At 35.7% G+C, this 27,379-nt stretch overlaps 1 protein-coding gene across 20 annotated transcripts in view; it reads left to right on the top strand.

The window, feature by feature from the left end:
* The window catches only part of NRXN1 (neurexin 1), a 1,034,155-nt gene that overhangs the window by 994,789 nt on the left and 11,987 nt on the right, over nt 1–27,379 (top strand). For 11 of the 20 annotated variants that reach the window (XM_045549582.1, XM_045549577.1, XM_045549570.1 and 8 more), the window contains one exon: nt 14,094–14,181. In XM_045549582.1, coding sequence (XP_045405538.1) covers nt 14,094–14,181 — 88 coding nt within the window. The remainder of the gene's footprint in view (nt 1–14,093; nt 14,182–27,379) is intronic. The other 9 variants (XM_045549583.1, XM_045549580.1, XM_045549581.1 and 6 more) reach the window with 1 other exon arrangement.

The following is a 27,379-nucleotide window of genomic DNA, read 5'->3' as shown; positions in this document are numbered from 1 at the left end:
TGCAGTCCTACCAACAGAGTATAAGTGTTCCTTTTTCTCTGTATCCACAGAGATACAGAGACTTTTTGATAAAAGCCATTCTCACGGGAGATGAGATCTCACTGTGGTTTTGATTTGCATTTCCCTGATGATTGGAGACATTGAGCATTTTATCATATGTTTATTGGCTAATAGTCTATCTTCTTTTGAAAAGCTTCTGTTCATATCTTTTACCCACTTTTTAACAGGGTTTTGTGATTTTTTTCTTGTTGATTTGCTTGAGTTCTTGGTAGATTTTGGTTCTTAGTCCTTCATCAGATATATATCATGCAAATATTTTCTCCCTTTCTGTAGGTTTTCTATTCACTCTAATCATTGTTTCCTTGGCTGTGAAGAAACTTTTTATCTTCTCCATAACCAAACATGAAACTGAGACAATAGAAAGAGTGAGACACCAACTGGATAGAAATGCAGGAGGCTGAGATTTACTCCTGAGTCTCACAGGAGTGGTACAGTGATTTGATGCTGCTCACCTGACACACACCTGACTGTGCCAACTTAGGGTTTCCGTCTCTCTAACAATGAGGGAACTGGAACAGATAATTCATAGAGCCTCCAAGTTAGTTTTGATGAATGCTTGGTTACATCATGCAGCTAGAGAGCAGAAAAGCCCCTGTATTTTCCATATATTGATATTTGTGTGATTTTTTTGAGGTGTTTGTAAAAGTGCTGTCATATAAAATATACAATTTGTTTATAGGATGCTTAATTGTGGAAGTGTGAATTTAAGTCAGGAAACTGTACTATTTTATGAGGGGAATATTTGTCTGTAAAAATCTAGGCAGTCCAGGACTAGAAATAAACTTTAATTTCTACGATGCTATGAGAAATAGTGAAAATATAAACAGAGCCATTAATTTTGAGTGCCAACTATGCTTATGTAATAAACACAATAAGATCTTTCATATACCAGCTACCATGCTAGATAGTATGCCTTTCCAGCCCCAGATAATTTAATACATATAATACTCCTGCAAAATAGGTATAAATACTTCACTTTTACATAGGAAAAAATATAAAGAAGTTAGAGAACTTGCCTAGGGACATACAGCTAGTAAATACAGAGCTTAAATTTAAGTCCAGTCTGTTTAGCTCCAACGCTTAAGCTTCTTTCATGCTTAATGACGGAAAACCCAACTTTCTGCTCATAGAAGTCCTTCATTGGTCACACTTGAAGTTCCCCTTTGCAATACAAGACAGGGAAGTCTGGTCATTTAACTGTTTTTAAATTTATTTTAACTTCAAAATATTGAGGGGGTACAAATGTTTTTGGTTACATGGATTGATTTTGTAATGCTTGAGTCATGTCTACAGATGTGCCCATCCCTCAAATAGTGTTCATTGTACCATCAGGTAGGTTTTTACTCTTACCCTCCTCTCCCCTCCCACTTGCTTGATTTCCGCTGAGTTTTATTTGCCTCTGTGCACATGGGTACTCATTGGTTAGTTCCAATTTAATAGTGAGTACATGTGGTGTTTGTTTTTCCATTCTTGAGATACTTCACTTAGGAGCATGGTCTCTATTTCCATCCAAATTGTTGCAAAACGCATTAATTCATCCTTTTTATGGCTGAGTGGTACTCCATGGTAGACATATACCACATTTTGTTAATCCACTCATGAAGGGATGGGCATGTGTGTTGATTCCACATCTTTGCAATTGTGAATTGTGCTACAGTAAACATTTATCTCAATTTACCAGCCCCAACCCACCTCCCTTAGGAATTATGTTTGAACTATCAAAGCTGCTATTTCCTATCCCCCTAATCCATAATGATATGGCAAATTATCCTGATAGAATGTAGGCAGCTTTGGAATTTAAACTGGAGAACTAGAAGTGTCAGGATTCATGATATGTCAAGTTAAATCAGCAATTACACACAGATCACCTTCCTTATTCCAGGAAATATTTTAGCAGAGCAAAAAAGACTATTCTTATGTCACAAATTCTTCTCACAGAAAGATTTCAGGATTTCTTTGACTTATGAAATCAGGTAGTAATAACTGGAGGAGAGCATATAATTCTGCTCCTTAATTTTACAGCTGGGCCCCAGGTGCTCTAGTGTGTTGGTTAGAGTTGAACAGTATTTATTTGGCCTTTTCTTGCTATGTGAGATTGTCTTTCCTCCTGAGGTAGCTTTATTGGATGTTGGAACACCACAAATGAAATAGGAAGGGGTAAAAAATGAAAACAGGGGAAAAGAAGAAAGGTAAATATTGGCACCTTTTATCAGTTGAAAAAATGAAAGTACACCAATTGCTATAAAATGAACGATGATAGAAGTCACATTTTCTAAGGAGTTAATATGACCATGTTTCTTCTTGCTTTTCAAACTGATACCTTTTTTAATCAGCTGATGGAGCAAGTATCAGAGAACACAGAGTAGCTCTGGTTCTCTGAGTCTCACACATTTGGAAATATTTTTATAAAATTTTAAGGTGCTTTTATTTTGTCTAGTATGATAAAGTAATCTGTAATGTTGGACTTATTTTCCCTGTCAAACCACTTATATTTTCCATATTATATTGGTTGGGATGAGTTCTGACTCATTGGCCAGATATTTGTCTCCTCTGTGCTAGGTACTATGCCAGGTACTAGAGATGCAACCTCGAACATAAACTGTAAAAATTTAATTAATGTGTAAAATATTAACTAATTCATAAAATAATAGATGCCATCTTCAAACTCAAAAGAAATTGGACTACATGCTCCACCACTATAAGTATTCTGAGCAAGCAAATCATATTTTTATTCCTCTCCTATAGAACTCTTTGTTAATCAAAAGTATTCAACAAATGATTATGAAAGGAAGAATTAATGAATGACTGGAAAAACCTGTAGATATAAATTTGATGAGTGCATTCTCTCCTGCACTTATTTCTTGGTCTGAATTTGATGGCCAGTCTCAGCCAGTCCTTATCTTCATGCACTTGATTTCAGGAAAAAGATAAAACTTTCATCGTATAGTTAGATTTTTAAGGAAAATGTTATAAAGTCATAGTTTCCTTGCAATTAAATGAAAGTACTTACAATGTAAGACTATTGCAATAAAGTTTGGAAGAGATAGGGAGAGTTGGGGAACATTATATAGGGAAAAAACCCAAAATGATAGTCAACTATTTTTTCAGTCCTTTCCACAGAGTAGGCTTTATTTTATTGCTTTCTCGAAGGACAGGAATGCTTCATAAAAGCAGGCAGACCAACTTATTGCAAGACATTTTTAGCTTTGCCTTCCTTCTAACCTTCAGTCATTCTTTCTTTCAGTTAAAGATAATGTCACTTTTTGCTATTTCTTTACCATAAATTTTCAGCCATGGGGTATAATGTGGAAACCAGTTATAAAGTTCCATTGTCACTTCTAGAGATGTTATAAGGCAGATAAAATGTTTGAAAAAGTGTGATTTTGCCACAATTCTCATCTCCTACTCTTAGGAGTTGTACTCCTGGGAAAATAATCTTTACTTGCTCATTCTTATTTTGAGATTTAATGAGCTGTTATAAATGAGCAATTGTGACAAATATACTTTGTCACAAAAAAAGATGTAGTGAGCTTAGAGTAGATGACCATCAAGAATAACATTATTTAAAATGTGATGATTATAGCAAATGCAAGGGTCCAGAATAATATTTCTTCTATATTTAAAGTCAAAATAAATCCCTCACTCTTAACTGTATTAATTCTATTTTCACAATTATTATTTTTCACAATCATAATTATTTTTAAGAAATGCCTTTATTTATTCAGATCTTAAAGAATATAAGCCAGGTTTTTGAATGATGATGACATTTTAAATCAACTAAATTGAACTCCTGTGATAGATGTTCTGGGGCCATAAAATATAGACACTCTCTCCCAAGAGGTATATAAAATAAAACATATATCCAAACAGTTTTCAAAGTTTTAGAATTCAAGATAATTTGGAAAGGCAAATATCTCCATCATTCTAATGCACTAAGAAAATATTGCTCAGTGTCTTAAAAGAGTGCATTAGCATATTACTAATCTGTATAGAGGAATATAACAGGCAATGCAATGCATGTTTTAACTACAAATACAACCACTTTAATAGGGAGCATTGTGGTGCATGGTTCAGACTTAGAGAATCAGTCTCTAATTATTAATCAGCAGTGTTTCCTAAGTGATCTGTTTTTTTTTTTCCTATTTCTCTGCTCCTTTATATGCTATAGATATAATGGGGGAGGAAAATCTGGATGCAGAGATAAAATATATCAGGTTGTCATAATCTAATGAGCAGAACTTAAAACTGAAAGAGAGCTCAGGTATCCCTGAATCTGTGTGCTGAGCTCTCCAGGAGATCTGGCCTGACGAAGAGGGAATTTCAGTGCCAGGCATGAATTGGCACTGCTTATCTTGTAGGTTACCATTGAGATTCATACATATGCCCTAAATAAGCAATGCTGAAATGAGTCCAATCCTGGGGATAAAAGGAAGCAGCCCAAGAAGAGCAGCATTTATGTGAGGGGCCAGTTGGAGTGACAGATACAGATTCTATTCAACTGAGGGCACAGAGGATTTCAGGACATGAAAATGAAATTTATTCAGTTAAGTGGCTATCTGGCTGCCCCTTTAAGCAAGCTCCAGGACTGTTCTTTATATTGTCATTGGAGAAACAAAAAATAATTCCTTATTAGTTGTAATAATAATTTATATAAACACTGCATTGAAGGCACTTTCATACTTTCCAAAGTGTTTTCACACATATCAAATTTGATTCCTATAACATCGCTGTAAAATAGGGATGTTATAATACACATATACAAATGATTACATATACACATGTATTCACATATATAGTGTATGCATGCATATAAATATGTGTGTATGTGCATATGTATATTCATATGGAATGTTTAGAACACAGAAACCAATCCAAGATGATAAATATTGCTCATGAAAGCCAGAAGTGAGACTTGAATTCTGAACTAGTATTTATTTTCCATTATTTGGATCAGCATAGTAGAAATTAAATTGATGTGTTTCAGCAGTACAACATCCCAAATATATATTAATGAACCAAAATGTGCACCATAAGGAATGAAGTAGCCAAGTATAAAAGGTTGGAGTTCCAGTTTAACTAGAACCAGCAAAAATTGGATCCTCTCAGTGAACAGAGTAACATTGTGACATCTGAGCCAGATAATGTTTACTCTAGAGCACCACTTGACAGATACATTTAGGGAAGTACTGCACAGAGATTGGCTTATTTGGGGGAGCTCAGTATAGAACCTTGCATGTATTCAAGTCATGGATCAAACTAAAATCAGAAAATAAACTTTCTGTTAACTAAGTCATTATTTCTGGCCACATCCATACTTCTCACTGTTCCATACTCTAAGCATTGTGTGGAATAGAAGTGTTCATATATTCCCAGTTTAAAGCTCTATCAAGGCCAATGTCTATAAGAGTTTTTCCAGTATTTTCTTCTAGAATTCTTATAGTTTCATGTCTTAGGTTTAAGTCTCTTATCCACCGTGAGTTGATTTTTGTGAGAGGTGAAAGGTGCAGATCCTGTTTCAGTCTTCTATATGTGGCTATCCAATTTTCCCAGCACCATTTATTGAATAAGGATTCTTTTCCCCAGTGTATGTTTTTGTCTGCTTTGTCAAAGATTAGATGGCTATATGAGGATGGTTTTGTATCTGGGTTCTCAGTTCTGTTCCATTGGTCTGTGTTTCTGTTCTTGTGCCAGTACCCTACTGTTTTAGTTACTATAGCCTTGTAGTTTAGCTTGACATCTGGTAAGTTGATGCCTCCCAATTTGTTCTTTTTGCTTAAAATAGCTTTTACTATATGGGTTCTTCTCTGGTTCCATACAAAGTGTAGAATTATTTTTTATAGATCGGCAAACAATGATGTTGGTATTTTAATAGGGATTGCATTGAATCTGTAGATCACTTTGGGTAGTATAGATATTTTAACAGTGTTGATTCTGCTGACCCATGAGCATGGTATGGTTTTCCACCTGTTTGCATCCTCTGCTATTTCCTTCTTCAATGTTTCATAATTGTCCTTGTAGAACTCTTTTACATCCTTAGTTAAATGTATTCCTAGGTATTTTATTTTCTTTGTTGCTATTGTGAAGGGTACTGAGGCTTTGATTTGGATCTCAGTTTAACTGTTGTTGGCGTGTAGGAATGCTATGGATTTCTGTACATTGATTTTATAACCTGAGACTTTGCTGAATTTGTTTATCAATTCCCATTAGTCTCACAGCAGAATCTTTGGGGTTTTCTAGATGTAAGATCATATTGATCATGGCGGTACTACCCAGTAACAAAGAAACATTTTTGGATAACTGGCTGCTCATCCAAAGGTTGAGTAAATTCTACACCTTTGATTTGAACCTCCAATTCTAGGGCCATTATGTCAATGAGACTGACTTGATCAATGAGTAAATGTTTAGATTGTTTGTGGAGAAACAGTAAGTATTACTATTAAATAGTCACTTCCATTTATTAATTCCTAAGATGTAATAAGAGATAATTTGACAAAGCCATAATGAAGGTAGTGTGAGAAAAACAAAGATAAATATCTCATTAGCACTTATGTTGTAGTTAATAAGTGAGTGAGACCTTGGAAGTTGGATGGATTTTTATCAGTAGCTTAATGAGAAGAGAGCAGAGAGTTCATTGAGTTAATTTTGTAGCCAGCATAGCCTAAGTCAAGGAGATAAAAAGGCAAGAAAATATTTAATAATTTACATTTTCTTTCTGTCACCAAGAAACTAGTTGTGCATTTATGTACAGAGACTAGAGTCATGGTATGTAAGGTCTTTAAAAAATTTACTTAAGATTGCCGTAAGTAAAGAACTTTCTGGGTTGACTCCATTTCAAAATAAGTGAGGTTGTGTCAATCTTTGCATTTTTATAATTGGATTTTAAAAATTTGAACTCTTGTATTAATTTTGCTCCCCTTTGAGTGTCACTTAATGTGTTGCCATACCAAATGGTGCAATATCTGTCTATGCATGTCTCCTTTTGTGTGTGTGTTTCTTTGTGACTATTTCAGTGGTTACTTATCTAAAATCCAGTTCTCTCCGTTTGCCACCCTTTCACTTATTTTAAATTTATTTTGTCTTGTTCTCTGAAGGATTTGATGTGGTTTGTAAAGTTACAAGATGGATTTGGATGGATGGTTGGACAGATGATGGATGGGTGGTGATAGATGAATGGATGGATAGAAGTGTCTGGGATAAGAGATAAGTATAGTCTACTGGGGGTCTGTATAATTGCATAGCGTTACCATGAATTAGCAGTATAATTTTGGTCAAAACAAAAACATTTAATTTTATAACTCCAGTGTCCTGATATGAAAGATGAAGCACTTAGACTAATGAGCTCTAAGGTCTGGTACAGTACAAGAAGATATATGACTGCTTAACTAAAACATTCCATTCCCTAACATGCCAACAATGAAATCTTAAATTGTGAAATCATGCTAGGTGAAACTATCCATCATTGGCATTTCACAATCGTAAAGTCTGTTTTGGCCTCATTACCAATAAGGATTTTCAGTTCAACCTGTGTGACTAATTAGTCCATTCAGTCACAGCAGTTGGACTAGACATTCGTATTGATACATCTAGAAGCTTAGATTTACATTTGTAAACATCTGTCACTATTTATTTAATTTTGAAGTGGCCAAAATTATTTCAAAAAGTGCATTTTCCAAAATAAAAACAAATAGAGAGGGAATGCTTTTGATCACCCTCACATTCTGTGTTTCCCTTTGAGTACCTGTACTCCAGTGCCAGCAGTCTTTGGGGGGGGTCTTACATTGCCAAATTCTAATTAGTGAGAATTCAGGAGAATAGATTATTCATATTGTTTTCTGAAAATTTAAATCCCACTTTTTCTTTTGGCCGGTCCTACTACATTCCATTGGCTAAAAATGAAACTGCAATATGAGCATAGAGATCATCAGTAGCTTAAAGAAAGAGTAAAAGAGACACGCTGTCCTTTTTTAAACATAAATTTAATTTCAAGTTTTCTGACCCAAGGTTTCTTTTCCATAGGTTTACTATTTTGTATGCATTTTCTAGAACACTGTTATTTTTTGATTACTCAAGAATCCCATTGTAGGCCGGGCATGGTGGCTCATGCTTGTAATCCTAGCTCTCTGGGAGGCCGAGGTGGGCGGATCGTTTGAACTCAGGAGTTTGAGACCAGCCTGAGCAAGAGTGAGACCCCGTCTCTACTAAAAAAAAAATAGAAAGAAATTCGCTGGACAACTAAAAATATATACATATAAAAAATTAGCCGGGCATGGTGGCACATGCCTGTGGTCCCAGCTACTTGGGAGGCTGAGGCAGGAGGATTGCCTGAGCCCAGGAGTTTGAGGTTGCTGTGAGCTAGGCTGATGCCATGGCACTCTAGTCCAGACCACAGAGTGAGCCTCTGTCTCAAAAAAAAAAGGAATCCCATTTTATTCTTTTTCCTATAAATTACTTAAAATGTATTTCTCCGTGGCATTATTTCCACATTCCTGTATTTTCCTTTTTTTTTCTGTTAGGATAACCAGTATCAAATGTACATAAAAATGAATGTTAGATTGAGTAAGACACGTGATTTCTTTACCATAGTGTAGTTTTTCTGCCCAAACCCACTTTAATGGCTCTGGAACCATTGCATACATTTTAAACAGCTAAGAAAATTTTGAAGAAAATTGAATGGCTTTCAAGTCTGCCTTTTTTCCCCAAGCAGACAGCTGATTTATGGTCACTGTTTGTAATAGCCTAGGGCATCAATTGGGAAAGCACATTAAAGAAATGTGAAAGCTGGCTGTTTTCAGGGATATTTGAGCTTTGCCCTAAATATTCATGAATTCTAATGTTCACACATTCAAATTGGGTAAATGAGTGTACAAATGAGTATGTTTTTTGTTTTAGCAGACACTTAACTATAACATTCTGAATAACAGCACTTCCACCTGCATTCTGGATAAGGATGCTATTGGTGAATTTTAAATGAAGTAATAGATATGGAACATTGTTATACTCCAAGAAAAATAAGCTACTTGAATTGACTTGTTTGTTATTGTATTAAGGAGTGATTTGTTCATCTGCTTTAGAACAGAGTGGGAACAATTAGTTATTTGCATGCAGGAATCACAATATATACCATGATATGTACTCAGCATATTTTATGCTTGCCAGAAAATACTATGCATAGATGAAGTGAAGTGCCTTATGTTTGTTGTTGACTAATTGGTCCTCACTCTTTGTTATGCATGTGCTGGAGCTTAAAGATTCATGTTCCACATATTGGATCTCAGTTTAAGATTTTTATTTTTATTAAATAATGAGCCATGAGATTGACTTCTTTATATGTCATCTACAAATCAGAACAATTAACAAGTAAGAACTAAAAACTTGATTGAGACAATGGAAACTACTATAGGATCTATGCAGAGTCTTTAAATTCCTTTTGCCCCTTTAATAGGATTGTTGATTAACTAGAATTGCCAATTTCATACATTTCTTTACTGATTTGATCAAATTGACCGCTTTTTGAGAACTGTATACTTGTGTAAACGGTACAAGTGGCTTATTTTTCTGCAGTTTTCTTCTTGGTAAGAATTGTGACTTCCCGCACCTCCTAGAAATTTCTTGCTCTATAGGTTACCAGTACAACGGGTTGGACCTTGCTTGTGGAATTTGTGACGCTAATCCTGAATCTTGTCAGATTTTTTCCAAGGAACGTCACCTAATGATAAATCTTTTCTGGGGAAACTATTAGAGTCACTCACAAAAGCCTGACATGAAAGCTTTCTCTTTTCCAGAGCAGCTTTGCATAGAGAAAATTATCAGCAAAAACCAGTACCTGTCAATTAACCAAACACATCACATTTCAGCTAGCACCACACTCAACCCATCAGTTGGCTGGATCAATTCAGTCTAAATATCAGTCACAACAATAAAATATTAGGCTAAATAATGTTCTACAAGTGAGCACCATTGCTTGAGACAATATTTTTTTACTTTGTATTTGGATGTGTAGCAGGATACACTTGTTGTTTAGGAATAAACCTCCAATTAAAATTTTAGAATACATGAAGGATTTCTTTGTGGGCATCATAGTCACAGTGAACATCCTAGTGCACAATTGGAATTTGCTTTTTTCTTCACAAAGCAGATTTACCTTTCTGGTAGAATTTTCTTGTAGGTATCTTTATTGGAATCTACCAGTCTTCAGCAAAGCTGTTTATCTTAAGGAATAAAGTCTAGGAATACTGCTCTTAACAGGGATATACTATTATATATACCATATTTATTCACCCTATCATTATATATTTTTACCACACAGATATGCAATTAAACTGTATTTTTAAAAGTGACAGCAAGTACATATTCAGCATATTCTACCATTGATGATAGTGAAAAAAATAAAAGGCTCCTTATAAGTGAGAAAAAAATAACAAAAATATATCAGTGTTTCTCTAATTTCTAACCTACCCTATGGTCGCTCCCTGATATCCCTGAATAGTAAATATATTGGTTTACTTTCTTACCATACATTAAGAGCATACTTTTTTGACCATCCCAATTACATTTTCCTCAAACTTCATAACATGTTGGTGTTCAAATACAGAACATGATGGATTAAATTTTAAGCCTTTATTTCTTTAATTCTGTCCAATTCATTTTTTTCCTTAAAGGTATGGAGATCTAAGTTTTAGTAGACATTTTAAACAAAAATAGATGCTTTCCATGGTATGTATGGACCACTGTGAATTAGGGAAGATCAGCATGGCACTTTGACCTGTGAGTGGTTAAATGCACAGTTAGAGACACTTATCTAAATGGACTGTTAGGTAAAGCTAATGCTTTTGCCTGATCACTATTCTGTCTTTTTCAGCAGGTTGTCTCTTTTCTGAGGAAAAGTATACTAAAGAATAGAATTGATTAATGTGACATATTTGAGTTTCTTTCTACCACTCTCTCAACAGCAAGTCATAGAGAGGCACCTCCAAACTCAGTGAATTAAATTTAAATTATACAGATTTGGCTAGAAAATTGTTCAGTTAATTCAGCCTCCACACTGAAATTTGATTTTTTTTCCCTACACTTGAGCCACGTCCTGATTTTTCATATCGCGATGATTTCTGCCAAGGTATCTATTGATTTGAGATCTTTTATTCACAAGACTGTTTCTAGATTTTCATATTTTTTTCCTTCAGAAATTAAAAACTAGAATGTATATTCATTATACCAGAAAAAGTACGTTAAAAGCTAAAATATAGATTTCAAGAGGGTCACATTTGTACAGTTATTTTTTTTTCTACTATAAGAAGGCTATAGGAGGTACTATCGTATGACATCTTCTGTTATTATAGGTAATGTGTTCTGTGAAGGGTAACGCTGAGAAAATTCTAACACTTTCCATTTGCTGTGGAATTGTTCCAAAAGAAAATAGGTCAGCTTACAAAACAAAACTTAACCTGTATTGCCTAAATAATTTAGTCTGCTTGAAACACTAGCCACTGAGTCACATAGATGTAAGCCCATGAGTTTCTTTTAAAAATCAGCTTGCTTTATTTATATTTGATGTTTGCCTTCAGAAAGCTCAGAATTTGAACCTAGACACTAAAAGATGATACTTAGTTCATCAAAACACCAACATGGCTACTGTATTTTGATGTAAATTCTAACATGATACCTCAAGTTGAGAATAATTCATATGTATGAGTTTCAGTGTAGTATCTAAAATTATATAATTTATAAATATAGTACACAAAAATTGGTGCTACATTCATGAAATTTAAAGACAATCTTGATAGTATTGAAATTTAATAAACATTTATAATGTGGTCCTATTCTAGGTACTTTTTGTATACTAATTTAGTCCTTACAACAACAGTAGGTACTTTTATGATCTCCATTTTTTAAGATGAGAAAAATAAGGCACAGGACCGTTTTTAAATTTTTAAAGCAGACTTTCTCAATTTGGGCACTATGGACATTTTAGGTTAGATAATTTTTTTGCTTTGTTAGAGCTGTCATGTGTAGTTTATTTAGCAGCATCTTTGATCTTTACCTACTAGATGCCAATAGTAGCAGACCCATCCCTCCCCAGTTCTGACAACCTAAAATATTCCCAGACATTGACAAATGTCCCTCCAGGTTGAGGAGAGAAAGGGAGCAACATGACTGCCAAGATGAGAGCCATCAGTTTAAAGAATTTCGTTACGTCTTCTTCCCCAATCAAGAACAAAACACCAGCAGCAACAACAGCAGTATATTGATTTCATCAATATATTTAAGATTCTTTCAGGAAAATGAGAAATTCTCTTACAACCTTGAAATTAATTTGAAAGAGCATCCTCTGTGGTTGAGAATAAAAGTAGCTTTCTACTAGAAGATGGCCCTAGAAAAAAAGCTGATTATCTGCTCTGGAGTGAATTGGAGCAATTGATTGACCTACAAGATCACATAATCCAATAACTTGTCATTATCAAGTGTGTTTGGTTATTGTGCCAAAAGGAGCATGGGTTTTTGCCTTTTAAAACTCACTTTAAAGAAAGGTACCTGCATGACTACTATGCCAGTTGGTGATAGTTTTCACTGACATTGTTACACATCCAGGAAAACCAGTATGTTGAACTTCCCTCTTTAAAATAATAACAGCAAAATGAATCAATCCAGAGAGTCTGTCAATTGTCTCAGAAGAATTAAGAGCAGAATGACATGAAACCATCTTAAGTGCTATTTAAAGGCTTATGTTTATTAAAGTTATAATGTGAAGCATTAGCATCTGAACAAACACTTTATTCTTAAAGACCCTACACTTGATTTTTAAGCCTAATATTTGTCATAAAATTGCATCACCTCTCATTTCCATTTTTCCAAATGCCACTTTCTTAAAAGTGATTTATTCATACTTTAATCTCTGACATCATTAGGTACTCTTTAATGAAAGTAAATCATATCACATTTCTGCTTTTTCTTTGAAGTAGAACCTGTATTATTTTAATTATACTTTTAAATGAGGATTGCATAAATGTTGCAGTCCTGAGTATTGTGTAAACAATTCTAATCTCCTTAATCCTTAGCAGGTGTAATGAGGTATTTTTCTTCTTGTACCTTGGATTCTCTGTTTTACCTTAACATTAGCCAAATCTCATGTGAACCTTTATAAATTCCATGCAATATCTACGCCGAGTTTACTGCTGCTTGTAAGTGGCAATAAAAAACCACTTTTGGTGCTTGTCAATGTGTTGATTATGTGACTTACTGCTAGGATTTACATACTCTGCTTTTCATTACAGTGATCGTTATCTTTTTTGCTGTAAGTGCAATGAAGCAACTAGAATGTCATAGAGAAAACTGTCACCTCTTCCCCTCCCCCACTCTGAATACATTTTTCCTTTATTATGAAACCTTAGTGATAAGAAAGACAATGGGGAAACAATACTAGCTATCGGAACATTACAAAAATGAGATTCGAGTGTGAAAGCTTACAAAAATGAAAAAGTCCCTTAAATGGACTGTATTTCCTTCGCTTTTTGAGTCAGTGGAAGATATATCTAATTCTCTCCTTAATCTGTATTTCCTAATAATAACAAGCTATATCTCAAAGATTCATCCAACTCTACCTGGTTATGAATGTAAAAGGTTATGGCTGTTCAGCTTTTAGGAAGCCGAGCACAAGTACTACATAAAGCCCACTGATGCATACATTGTAGTACTCCAGGGCTGTAATGAATTTCAAATCATCTGTTTCTGCCAGGTTGTTTTAAACCTGTGTGCTACTGTGTGCAGCTTCTCTCCGCAGTTGAGTGTATAGTTATCTACAAGTTGGCTACCACTGTTTCTAACTCTTCATGTAAAATAAGGTGTAATCAAGTTTTCACAAATATGCAGATACTTCTCTGTGGGATCTAAAGTTCTGTGTCTTGGAGAATAAAAATATTGAATTTGCTTTCTCAACTTGTGAGGCGTAAACAAACCGTGTTTCAGTTGTCAGTGAGACAAAGATGAGAGGATCTGTTAGGAGCCTTTAAATTAATCTACTGGATGTGATTCTTTTGCAGACCACAGATGACATCCTTGTGGCCTCAGCAGAGTGTCCCAGCGATGATGAGGACATTGACCCCTGTGAGCCGAGCTCAGGTGGGTTAGGTTAGTCGACTTTTTTTCTTACTTCCTTGGCTGTACTGTAAATCTTTGTTGCATGTTATATTCTTTAGAAGAGCCTTACATGAATCTATAGAAAACTACCTTATTATGTAATGGCTCATTGTGATATAAGGGTCCTTGCTTTATACATGGATAAATTTTTCCATCTTTATTGAAAAAAAAAATTTTAGAACCAAACCCATCAAGATTATGTATTTTAGAAGAAGCAGTGGGGACAGCACACAGGGCTGCTACCTAACTGTTCAGTTCCCATTAGCTCACAAAATAATATTTGTGTATAACAGTATAATGGGCTTTCCCTTGGGTCACTTATAATAAAATTGTAAAGCTAAAAAATTGCAGTGCATTGTGGAAAATTACTTGACCTTTCTACTGACAAAAAGTCCCCACCGCTTACTCTGCCAGCAAATTATCTTAAGTGATATATTTCTGAATTTTGGAAGTGAGAGAATTATGGCAGCAGTAAAACAAACAGCAGGTAGAGTCCTTGATATATTTAATAGAGAAATATTTGAGTCTTGCCATGTTTCCCTAAAATTCAAGCTGATGCATTTTGCTTCTAGTTGATGCATAATTTCCCCTCTTCCTTGATGATATGTTTGCATCTTATCTGAAGTGACTGACACATAAATATTGTTTCCATATAGCCCTTATACTATTAAGTGATGGCCGTGGGCCCTAAAAACGAATGACTTATAGCCTTGGCTTTGATTCCAAATATTCATAATAACAAGCATTCTGGTCATTTCTATTAGTTTTCTTTGTAAAGCAGTGTTTCTTCAAATTCAATAATTTTCTTGTGTATGTTAACAAAATTAGTGAGGTAGATAAGAACTAACCACTATCCACTAGCTCATGTCCCCTATTGATGTCACCTAGAACCCCAAAACTTCATGCCACAATAAAACATTAATAACTAATTTACATTTTTTCTTTTTTGAGACAGAGTCTCACTCTGTTCCCCGGGCTAGAATGAGTGCCGTGGCATCACCCTAGCTCACAGCAACCTCAAACTCCTGGACTCAAGCAATCCTTCTGCCTCAGCCTCCCGAGTAGCTGGGACTACAGGCATGTGCCACCATGCCCAGCTAATTTTTTTTTTCTATATACATTTTTTTTAGCTGTCCATATAATTTCTTTCTATTTTTAGTAGAGACGGGGTCTCGCTCTTGCTCAGGCTGGTCTCGAACTCCTGAGCTCAAACCATCCACCCGCCTCGGCCTCCCAGAGTGCTAGGATTACAGGCGTGAGCCACCGCGCCTGGCCTAATTTACATTTTTCTGAAGAATACCATTTTAGAGTAAATCTACTCATTCTGTATTTAGGTACAAAACCTTTCAGGATGTGTATCCTGCATCTCTTTTGAATATCACTTCCCCCACTGATTGTAGCTAAGACTCTAAGCATTTAGAGAGCAGCTGCTGAGTATCAGGGGGGACAGAAGGTCAGTAGTCACCTCTCAGCAGGGGAGGGGTTGGGAGAGCCAAACGGGGTGCGCTTTCATCCCTTTCCTGTAGGCACCACAGTGCCAGTCAAGAATCTTGGCCCCTAGAAATATCTGCCACACACCATCACCATCATCAGATCTCTGATGGTCATCCATGCAATTACCCCAGCTCCAGTCCCTGTTGGCTGCCTGGACGGATATGGGTACTGCATGACACCATCCTCAGCCCCTTTGCCAAGACTCTGCCTTTGTTTTCGTGGATATTCTTACTAGCTCTATGTTAAGTTTTAAAAATAAGTTATTGCTTTTTTGTCATCATATCAGTGCCATATCTCTGTCTTCTCCTTCCCTCAAATTCCCGACCCCCCCCCCATTTCTCCTATGCTCACATGCCCAACCTTTCTGGTGTTAATCTTCCATACCAGGACATTTGTTTTTGTATCTTATCTTTCCTGAGATGCATGGATTGTTCATATAGCAAAATCTGGTTACACTGGTGTGTGTGTAGTTAATTTTGTTCTCCCAATTAGTGTTTTCTTGAGGGCAGTCAATTTTTTCAGTATTTCACATAGTATTAGCACAGTGATGAAAACTTTATAGGTTCTTATTAATTACAGTACTTGCTGACTTTTCTCTGAGTATAAGCTATCATCCTCTTTATACAGAGTCCTTATCGTGAACACCTAGTAAATCTAGAGTGAGAGCTCTAAAAATTGCCCTTAAAATTGTCACTTTTTCTTTTCTTCTTGAGCTCAGTTACATGATCCAATTTTTCTTATAGGTCTTATTAACCATTGCTTATAGACTAGTTTACTGTCTCACTTTTTCTCTGGGGACACTGGACCCAAGAACAGGATAGTGGGAGAGAAGAAAGAGAAAGAAAGAGATAGGGAAAAGAAGAGAGAATGAGAGAGATAACCATTCTGTCATCTTCTTCTCCTTTTTATTCACCTGCCTTTTTTTTTTTTTTTTTCTTTTTTTGAGACAGAGTCTCACTCTGTCACCCCAGGTAGAGTACAATGGTGTTATCATACCCCACTGCAACCTCCAACTCCTGGGCTCAAGTGATCCTCCTGCCTCAGCCTCCCAAGTAGCTGGGACTACAGGCACCTACCACCATGCCCAGCTAATTTTTTCTATTTTTGGTAGAGACGGGGTCTTGCCCAGGCTGGTCTTTGAACTCCTAACCTCAAGTGATCTTCCCCCCTTGGCTTCCGAGAATGCTAGGATTACAGTCATGAGCCTGGACTCACCTGACTTTTGCCTGCTTTGTTAAATACCATAGTAGCACAATGGAAAGCAAATAGCAGCTTGTTAATAGCCATACTCCAGATAATCTTTCTGCCTCTATTTTCTTGACCACACTATCACTATCTGAAAAAATCATGTTTACTTATCCATTTGTTATTTATTCATTAATGTATAGCTTGTATCTCCCCACAAAACGATAACCTTTAAGAAGAACCTTGTTTGTCTTGCTGCCTACATGGGCTAGTTTTTTAAATTTTAGTTCTGTTCTACTACACTAAAGTCTGTTGCCCAAAGTATAAGGGACAGCAGCTACTGACTGCTACTCTAATACTCTTGTACCAAACCTAGTTTAACTTCCCATCCTTCCCTTCAGTGTTTCCATCCTTGCTCCTTAGTTTTCAATTCATCGATTCCTGTTAATACAAGAACTTCAAATTATGTTGGGTCAATGGAATCATTCATCATAAGCTTGGTTTGTGATCGTATCTTTCCTGGTCTTGATAGTGTATGTTCCACGAGTAGTTTCTATTTTTATATTGCATTTTGTAGGTTAAACCTCTTTCTACATTAGTTCTTTTCCATTAACTCTCTGTAATTTTTAAATGTCCATTTTTAACGTGTCATTTGGAGTTGGCCCTTTTGACACAATTGGTTCTATTTATGTGAGAACTTCTAATGAAATTCTTAGTTTATACAATTTTTTTCCATTTTCAAACATTTTTTTGGAAATGGATTTTTTAAAATCCTAATCCTATTTAAATTTGAATATTTCAGTATAGGATGCCCCCTCCTACAGGTCATTGTTCCTCAATATGCTGATTTTCTTGAATTTTTTTCCTGCTTGCTGTTCATCTTGAATACAAATATAAAATAATATGGACAATAATTTTAGTTGCTGATGTTATTAGACTTTGGATATTGTTAGCTATATCTTGATAAAAATCATTTCAGATGTCAGTATGTCATATTTTGGGATACTGGCTCTTTAGAAAACATACTGAGGTAAATATTCCAAAATGGACATTTCTGCTATGCACATTTGCTTTTCCTGCAAGTGCTTTTTCTGCATTTGCTTTTTCTGCAAGTGAAAGCAGATCTTTGTAAAGAGATGCACAATTACTTTTACAGATATGTTGCCCAAATCTTCTGGGTATTTCATTTTCCCTGAGTATTTACACATGAAAGTTTTCCAATCACTCTGACCCTCCCTCTACATTCAAACAATGGCTTTTTCTCTGAAAATGTACCATATTCATTAAGTATTAATACCTTCCTAAGGCTGTTAACAGAACAAACAGGAAAAATCTGGAGTCTTCTTGAGCACTAGTAAATTATTCCTTTTATCAAGGGTTTGATAAATTTGAATTACCATGTAGTTCCACTGAGAACTCTTAATGAAGAGGGAAGTTGTATATTTGGTGGTTTCTCAATGGGTGATCCAGTATTATTGAGTCTTACTGTACACCCACTGCTTTAGGCTCTGAAAGCAAAAATAGAAAGTTTATACCTGGAGTTCTAACAAGGGACATCCTTCATTGTATCTTAGCATTTTTTTCTGATTATTGGGTTCTTTACTATTGACATTAAAATATTACCTATTTTTCAGAGTTGTTGCAAGAATTAAAATTCATATATTTAAGCCACTTATAATAATTCCTGGCATAAAGTAGAATACAAATGGTGGCTTTTCTTTTTCCCAATTCAGTTATATAAAAAGAATATTCAAGCTATTTTTCCCCTTTTACATAATGCTGTTACTTTTCCTGGCTGAAAATTGGTGGGCAACTGATGAAACCACTCAGGCCTCCTGATGGGAACTATACATGTTAAAACTAGATCAAGGACAACCCCGTGGGTGGAAACACATGGAACTCAATTATACTCGATTCCAGCCACACTGTCCTGCATGCTTAGCATTGGATGATAACTTCACACTGGCATAAACAGTGTTTTAGAACATGAAAGGGTGGCTGTGCAATTCAGGATGGCCAATTGAACCCCAGCTTTTAGTTGACAGGTAGAAACTGAAGCAACCTTTGATAACTAGGTCACAGGCCACTGTTGTCCTTAAGTGCCTGGTTTAAGCAGCCTAGACCCATGACAGTTGGATAATATTTTCTTCACACTTTTTCTCAAAAAACACTTGTGCTTTCTGTAATTTTTCCCACAGCCTAGAGATCGGGTTGTTGGAATAAATGAATTAACATATGAAAGTATGTTATAGAGCAACACCTGCTCATAAGTGTTATATGAATGTTTGATGTTATTACTATTTATATTATATAAACATACATATTTTCCAAGACTATTTCTTTTCACATAAATAAAAGTTTTTGTAAAACAGATTTCTTTGAAATTTTACATTTTAGATTCACTTAGTAAGTTTACAAACTGGGAACGCTGCAAAACCACTTTACTTCCAAGATGGCCTTTAATCACGTTAGTTCATGTTAGTTTGGAGGCCCTCTTCTAAATAGAACCTTTTCTCTAAACTGAAGAGGTTTGAAAAAGGTGAATTTTTTTTTTTTTTTTTTTTGAGACAAGAGTATTGCACTCTGTTGCCCCCACTAGAGTGCAGTGGCGTCATCATAGCTCACTACAACCTCAAATTCCTGGGCTTAGGCGATCCTCCTGCCTCAGTCTTCTGAGCAGCTGGGACTATAGGCAGCTGCCACTGCCCCTGCTCCCCGACCCCTGCTACTTTTTCTATTTTTAGTAGAGATGGGGGTCTCAGTCTTGCTCAGGCTGGTCTTGAACACTGAGCTCAAGCAAGCCTCCCTCCTCAGCCTCACAGAATTCTAGGATTATAGGCATGAGCCACCGCACCCAGCTGAAAAAGGTGATTTTTTGTGTTCATATTTGAGATCATAAATGAAAATAATGACCCTCTTTAGTATGAAGCTTCTTAATGAATAACTCCAATTTGTTATGTATTACAAAAAGAACAGGACCAGCTTCCTGTTTCCTAAGAACTCCATTTAGGAAGGACAATTTCCTCTTAGATATACAATGCTAAGAATAATATGTCAATTCTCTTTGTGTGTGTTGAGGTGGGTAGCTAGTAGGATATTGGGTCACTTTCAAATCAATTTAACTTTTGTCAAACTAGAAAAAGAAGAGCTCCATTGAATAATAAAATATCTGGTTAGTCATAGGAGAAGAAAAGGATCATTCAATTCATTCTTGTGACATCTTTTCAGCTGAAACAAAAATGAGGTGATCAGTACAACCACTCAAAACACAAATGTCATGTGCCTGTGGGATCACATTTTAACAAGGTTCAGATTACATAAGCAATGATAGATATTAACTAGTATTTAGAGCAGGTTTATTCTGTGCTTATCCTTGTTCTTAGTCCTTTACAAACATTATTCTATTTCATTGTTTTTCATAGCTAAGGAGATTCAGAGAGATTAAGGTATGTAGTGTAATATGAGAGAGAGAGTGAGCTCTCTAGTTTAGAAAAGGTGGGCTTTCAGTTTCCTGGAATATAAAAGGTCAAGCACCTCAAAAATACAGGATTTAAAATGTTCATTTAAACAATGTCATGACATAAATTTAAATTTGATGGCAAAATTCCTTTATGTGTATTACTATTCATTAGGCTAAATTTGTTGCAATTACCATCCAATTTTGCCTGGTTTTCCAGTGTGCTATTTTGAGAAATGATCAAGGGATCCCTATTGAACTGATCCCATTAACCACATTAGGAATAAAGATATATATATTGAACTAGGTGCAGTTTTTCATTAAGTAAGTAATCACCATCATTTAAAGGAATATATTACTTATTAGGTCATATTTTTAGAGCCTGATTGGAAAATAATTTTGTTCTACATTTAAATTTGGGGTATTATGTAATTATTCAAAAGTAAGTTTAACTAGCCTGTAACAGCCAACACATTGCTGTTAAAATGGAGGATTTGGAGACTGCAGCCAGAAAAACAACAGTAATGAATGTTCCCTTTGGGGAAACATCTACTGTATCTCCTTAGTACCAGGCCAGAGTCAGTGCCAAGGGCCTGGCTAGTCACTGAGATGCAAGACAAGGTGGCTGAAGTTGGATCCTGATGTGTTTAGCTGGTTTTCAGGGTGCAGCATGCTGGTGTGGCCACTGTGTTTTCCATACGAATTCAATTCTCCCCAACACTGGAGTAAAAATGAACAGCATAGGGCTAAAATGAAAGGGAGTCCTCAGACATCATTCTTGCTAACTTTCCCCCTGCTTTTCTGAAGGCGGTGATGTCAGAATAAAAATTACATTGAACAAAGTTAAACAGGCAAGGCAGATTTATTCAAGGCTATTGCAGGTAAGAGAGGCAGGCCAGAAGTTAGCCTGAGCCCAACTCACTGACAGAAAAAAAAAAAAAGGGCTGGAGAGTTTTTAAGCGCTGGGATGGAGGGATTGGGGGCCAGTTGTGTTTGTTGATTGGCTTCAGCCAAAGGAAAAGTAAACTGTCTCATGTCTTCATGACCGGAGATAGTTTTACAACTGGGAGCAAGGAGCCCACCAAAGTTAGGCTCTTACTCTTCCCTCAGAGACTTGGGAGATAGGGATGCTATCTTCTTTGATGGTTACAAAGAGATGGCTCTCGATATTTACATGTCAAAGGGGCAGAGAGAGAATTTAGAATTACAAATGCCCAAAAATAAAAGGCCTGGAGCCTAGAGACAGGTTTGGTCAACCTGAAATCAACTTTTTTAGCAACCAATTTTCATTCACCAAAATTAGTTCCTACCAAGAAACTAGCAGGAAACAAACAAACAAAAGGTGTTCTTTTTTTTTTCTCTTCAGAATACAACTTTTATTTATTCTGAACTATTTTGCCCCTTCTGTGATTTTTGGACTTAAAAATATATATATAATGGATCCTTGTCACGCTGCAGAAAAGCTTTTAACAGCATTTTGTAAGAATAGTGATATACAACAGGATATGAGTATTAGTTATGGCTGGGACTTCGGAATTAGAACTAGGTTGAGATGGAGCCCTTTCCTGTTACTGGAAAAGTTACTTAGTATCTTTCATGGTCAATTTCCTACTCTGTAAAATGGGGAGAATAAGCTCATTATGCGATTGAAAAAAAGAGGATGTATACACAATGCTTAGCACAGTGTCTGGCACATACTAAGAGATTAACAAATAATTATGTCCAGTGATAGGTGGAGAACCTGCTGCCACCAGGGCTGGTTTTGTGACAGTGGGTGCATTATTCAGCCACATAGTAAGGTCTCTCATAAGGTGTCACAGATTTGATCTGAGTGAAAAATGAGCATAGTCTGTTTTATCGTTAGAGAGCGTGGGCCCTATTAAAATGTCTTAACTAACATATGATTGGCCACTTATAATAATTACTTAGCATACAAGTGAGTTTGCTGAGTTAGATTAAGCATTTACTTGAAAGTCTGTAAAAATTAGATGGCTGCTAAGTCTGAACCCTCCCACAATAAGTAAGTAAAAAAAAAAAAAAATCTCTTCAGTAATGAGTACAGAATAAGTTTTTAGGCAGTCTATATGTATCTAGCCTTAAAGCATTATCTGTTTCATATCACAAGTTCTTATTAAGAACCTTTCTAAGGTGTGACATGTCCTATTAAAGTTTGGAAAGAGACAAGAACATGTATTTCCTTGCTCTAAAATATTTACCAACCTTGAAGTGAGAAATGTAGTATAGGTTTAGAAAAATATAGACTACGTTTATCTCTTATGAAAACATGAAATCCAGGAAGAAATGAAGTCATGTTGTCTTGTAATTTGTGTCAAATAGCTATTTTGATCATGAAATTGGTTTCTTGTGGAGTTTTCATGGTACCTCATTAATTACATTTGCTCAGATGACATCAGAAGTAAGCTAGCATATTCTAAATCCCACTCTACAGGAAATGTTGCCTCCATGAAGAGACAATATGCTTTCATTGTTGGCTCGTGTGCTCTAAGGAACAGCACATGCTGCATTGGGCTTTAGTCTACCAGCCTCATCTCAACACATTGGCTTGCTGATTAGATCACTGTCATCATGAGTAGCTCCTTACCCATCCACAGAGTGTTATAAGAAGCCTGGCATTGGTACTAAAATAGAAAAGATAAGAGTATTTATGTTCCAGGTTAAGAATGATGTATTAAAGATGCCAGAGCCATCAATTCCATTAAAAAATATAAAACTAGGGGAAAGACAGAGAAACTACTAATGTTGCCACATCTCTGAGCACACTAAAATCTTTTGTATCACTGAGCAAACTTGGGAAGTCAGAGTGTCTGTGTTCAAATCCCACTTCAGCCACCTGCTGTGTAATTAGAAGGAAATCATTAAATCTCTGTGTACCTGACTTTTTGCATTTGCAAAATGACAGGAATAATGTTAAATACCCATACTGTTGTATTAATAAAAATGAGACAATGCATGTAATACACTTAGCCTAGTCCCTTGGAAACTTTGATAATATAAATTAGATATAAATTAGCTTTTATTAGTAATACCAACAATTTACCTAAGGAATAAACCATATCACTAATGGAACTAAATCTATATCTGCAAACAAGAAGGGAGAATGTTAGTATTTGACACTTTAACATCTAGAAAGTTCTAAGAAGTATTTCTAAATTCCATCAGCATAAAACTTTCCTCAGTAACCACTGAAACTGGTAAGACAAGAGCAGTGCTTCAGCTGGATAAATTTAGGTTGCTATGGTGGGAGGAGGGAACATATCATCTGCTATTGTTATTTTTGGAGGAAAACAATTTAGGCCTTTTTCCCCCCTAAAAAGAGAGAGACAGTGCTTTTGAAAGAAGGAATGATTAATTTTCATGCTTCCTCTTATAATCCCCTTGTTCTTCCTCCTAAGATACTCAGGAATACTCGTCAGCATGACCTACCAGGCATACAGACCAACACAACTACTCCCCCATAGATGTCTTACCTCCCATGTTTCCGAATTCTGTGTTTGACACGCTTCCCTCTAATGGGCTCAGAGGGAAGCTATCCAATCTTTCACCTTAGCTATTACATTTTTGCCAAAAAGAATAATATGATCCTTTCCCCAAAAAAGAAAATTGAGACAGCAATAGCTTCATGACAGGAATATAAAGATGGTCACCCAAAGTGAATAGACTCAGTTTTAAATCAGGAAAACTGTACATTGCCCCATTACACAGAATGACTCAGGCTTATATACTGTGCAGGCACCCTGGTTGAGGAGGGATGCACCTAGGACCTAGCATGCAACTATGCAGTAGAAACTTTTCTTTGGATTCCATCCAGAGTGCACTATGTAGGGATTCCAGAGCATGGAAGGAAACAGGGAAGAAAATTTGCTTAATAACTCTTTTGATTAGGTTTTAGAGTTTCTTTCTAAAATTGTTATTTTTAAGATAATAAGCCTTGCTGTCAGCTATTTATTACCAAAGAGCAGCCTCAGATGATTGATTTATGACACCTACAAACATAAAATATCATAATAAAATTTTGAAAGGAGAAATTTAATTCACTTCAACCATAGGAGCCAGAGAGCGCTGACCCATTAAAGATGGAATGTTTCACACATAAACAAAAATAAGCTCCACATGCAGCACCACAATTAATGGCCTGAAACAACATGCACCTCAATGTAAATGGCTGTTTTTGCCACCTGAATTCACAAAGCCTCCATTCATGAAAGAGAAGTCCTCCAATACAACTACCCCCACAGAGATAATGCCCTTAGTGGTCACTGCCACAATGGATGGAGCCATGGTGTGCAGTCCGTATTGCAGTAATGTCTAATTGTTGGGACAGCTGCTGATTTCCTACCTTTTATGTGGAAAATATGGGGAAAATAATCAAACCATTACTGTTTTTACAAAGCTCTCCATCCTTCTCAGAGCACTTTTCACGTTTAATGTCCTACTTAATCTGATCCTCACAGTGACCCTGGGAGGTAAATAATTTAAGTAATAATTAAGTAAAGAAATGTTAACAGAAGATAATGAATTATCAGCTGTCACTCAAGTTAGTTGCAGGGCCAGGGCTAACACTAACTGTCTAATCCAATGTTTCTTTTTACCACTCTGCATTGCTTTGTGACGATTCTGTGGGAATGTCACCTCCTGCAGTAAAAGACAGATAGATGGCAGAAGGTGAAGTGGAGTGTGGCTGGAAGGGGTAGGATTGGACAGCTGCTTAGGACACAGGGATAAAATTGAAAATAATAACAAAGTGTTCTGCAGTTATAAATGCAGATACATTGAATGTATAAAACAGATACATTATATCTGTATAAATGTATAAAAGTATAAAGCAGATACATTGAATGTAAAACATAGCTATAGACAGACCTGGGTTTGAATTTTGGCTTCGCCACTTATGAAGCCTAAATAACCTAAACCCTTGGAGATTTAGTTTTCTTTCCTGTAAAGCAATGATAATACCAACACCACAGAGCTGTTTTGAGGAATAAATTAGATAATGTGTGTAAAATGTACAGCACGGAGCCTACTATGTAATGGGTAAAAGTAATAGTTAGTTGTTAACTAAATAAGAAATTTAGGCGTTGCAGTGAATCAGAAGTCATATTAGCCATATTGAGCATCTGTGGACAATTAAGTAATGATATTTGTGAAGAAATTAAGAAAGAGGATTTTGATAAGGCAACATATTTAAGTTCCCAAAATATTGTGAAATCCTTCCTGGAGCTCATGTAAATCCCAGCTTTACTTATAAATTCATGAAAAATAGAGAAGGTCACTTTAGCAACTAATATGAGAGAATGGAAGGAATGCTGTAGTATTCACATGCACATACACTCATGCACACACACACATCACACTCTAGCTATAATCATGATGCCATTTTTGTCTTACTATAAACAAGGTTTTCCCAAAATTCCTGGTTTCAGGCCTTAAGGATTCCTTGGAATGAATCTCCTGGCTTTGTGTAAAGATAGACTGTTCAAATTTTTATATGCAAAGAAGAAAATGCATTTTAAGAAAAGTGATTTCTGGGTGTGTGTATTTCTGGGTGTTTTAGTCAATGAGCTCCCAGGAAGAGAAGTTATTTTGGTAAGGATCTTAGTAGAGTAGAAATCAGTAATAAAGAGTATCATCTACATTTCAAAATAGAACTCTTTTTGCATTTTGTGAAATGTCTTACATTTTGATGAAAAACACACACGACTCTCTGGGCTCCCTAGTTTTGAAACTGATTTTCTCAATTAGTGCCTATATGGCTTTTCTTCTGCTTGACAATTGTGGAAAGTTTGGTCTGATTGGTGATATCCTTTTCAATTCTAATAGCAACAAGACTGAAAAGTACTCTGGAAACTTCTGCAACTACTCTGGGGAATTGAAAAAAGAGCTCCAAGTTAGCCATCAACTATCTGTAGTACTGTGGGTATCAGATGATGTGGATATAAATAAGGCACCGGAATGAATCAAACTGAAGACAACCGATGACTTTGTTAACTCTAACGTAGTGACTTTAGTCACTGGGATTAAGTGACATATTACCTAGAAGCATAGGGAAAACAGATACACTATTTGCATTTATGTATTAATACATTGATCCCAATTCTCACAAGCACAGGAGAAATGATTTCTGGTTTAATGAAATAAAAATCATATTTATCTCTTTTACTCAAGACATGAAGGTTGGGAGTTAGGGAAGTATTGAGGTAAAAATATATTATAAGGAAGTCTGCAATGTTAATGTCAGTGTTTTGCCCCCTTGATTAGAACCTTTACTCAAAACTTTGATATCGAAAGTCTCTTAGATTTGCTTAATGCTTACATTCACCTTAGTTTACCCCTGAAAATGTATCAACTTATAAATACCTTTTCCTCTAATCAGTCAGAAAATCTTCATTACAAGTTGGAAGGTGGGGGAATTGATAAGCAAGAGAAATAGAGTCACAGGAAACTATAATCTAGTCAGAAAGAGAAAAAGACTTAAATGAAACATTTGTGTAAGATTTCACAGTAGTATATAATTCATAATAAAATGGGCGATGTAATATATGGTTGAGAGAATTTATTTAATTTTAATAGTGGTATTGGAATAATTCCTAAAAACAATTGAATTCATATTCTCACCAGCACTTACATCTCCTCCACTTGCTTGTGAATATTTTTGTCCTTTCTTCCAGTGCTTTTTTTTTCCTGCCAATTGACACACACTCTATTTTAGAAGTATTTACTCTTAGTCTGCCATATGTACTATAAATATTTTCTCCCCTTCTAATTTGCATTTTCCCTTTGTTAGTGCTACCTTCTGCCACATAAAATTATTATTCATGGAGTCAAATATGCTGATCTTTTCATTTATGTCTTCATTCTACAATCTATGTGATAAATTTCACATGCACAAAATTTCTTCTCATTATCCCCCTAAACTTACTCTGCTACAGACACTCTGGCTTTTCTTTAGTTCCTGAAAAACAAACTCTTTTCTCAAGGTCATCCCACATGTTGTTCTTTATTAGTAGATTCTTCTGCCCGCTTTTCACTTGATGA

This window comes from Lemur catta, chromosome 4 (genome assembly GCF_020740605.2).
Source record: "Lemur catta isolate mLemCat1 chromosome 4, mLemCat1.pri, whole genome shotgun sequence".
Taxonomy (NCBI): Eukaryota; Metazoa; Chordata; class Mammalia; order Primates; family Lemuridae; genus Lemur; species Lemur catta.
The sequence above is the reverse complement of the archived record's forward strand: the minus strand, read 5'-3'. Positions and strand labels throughout refer to the sequence as shown.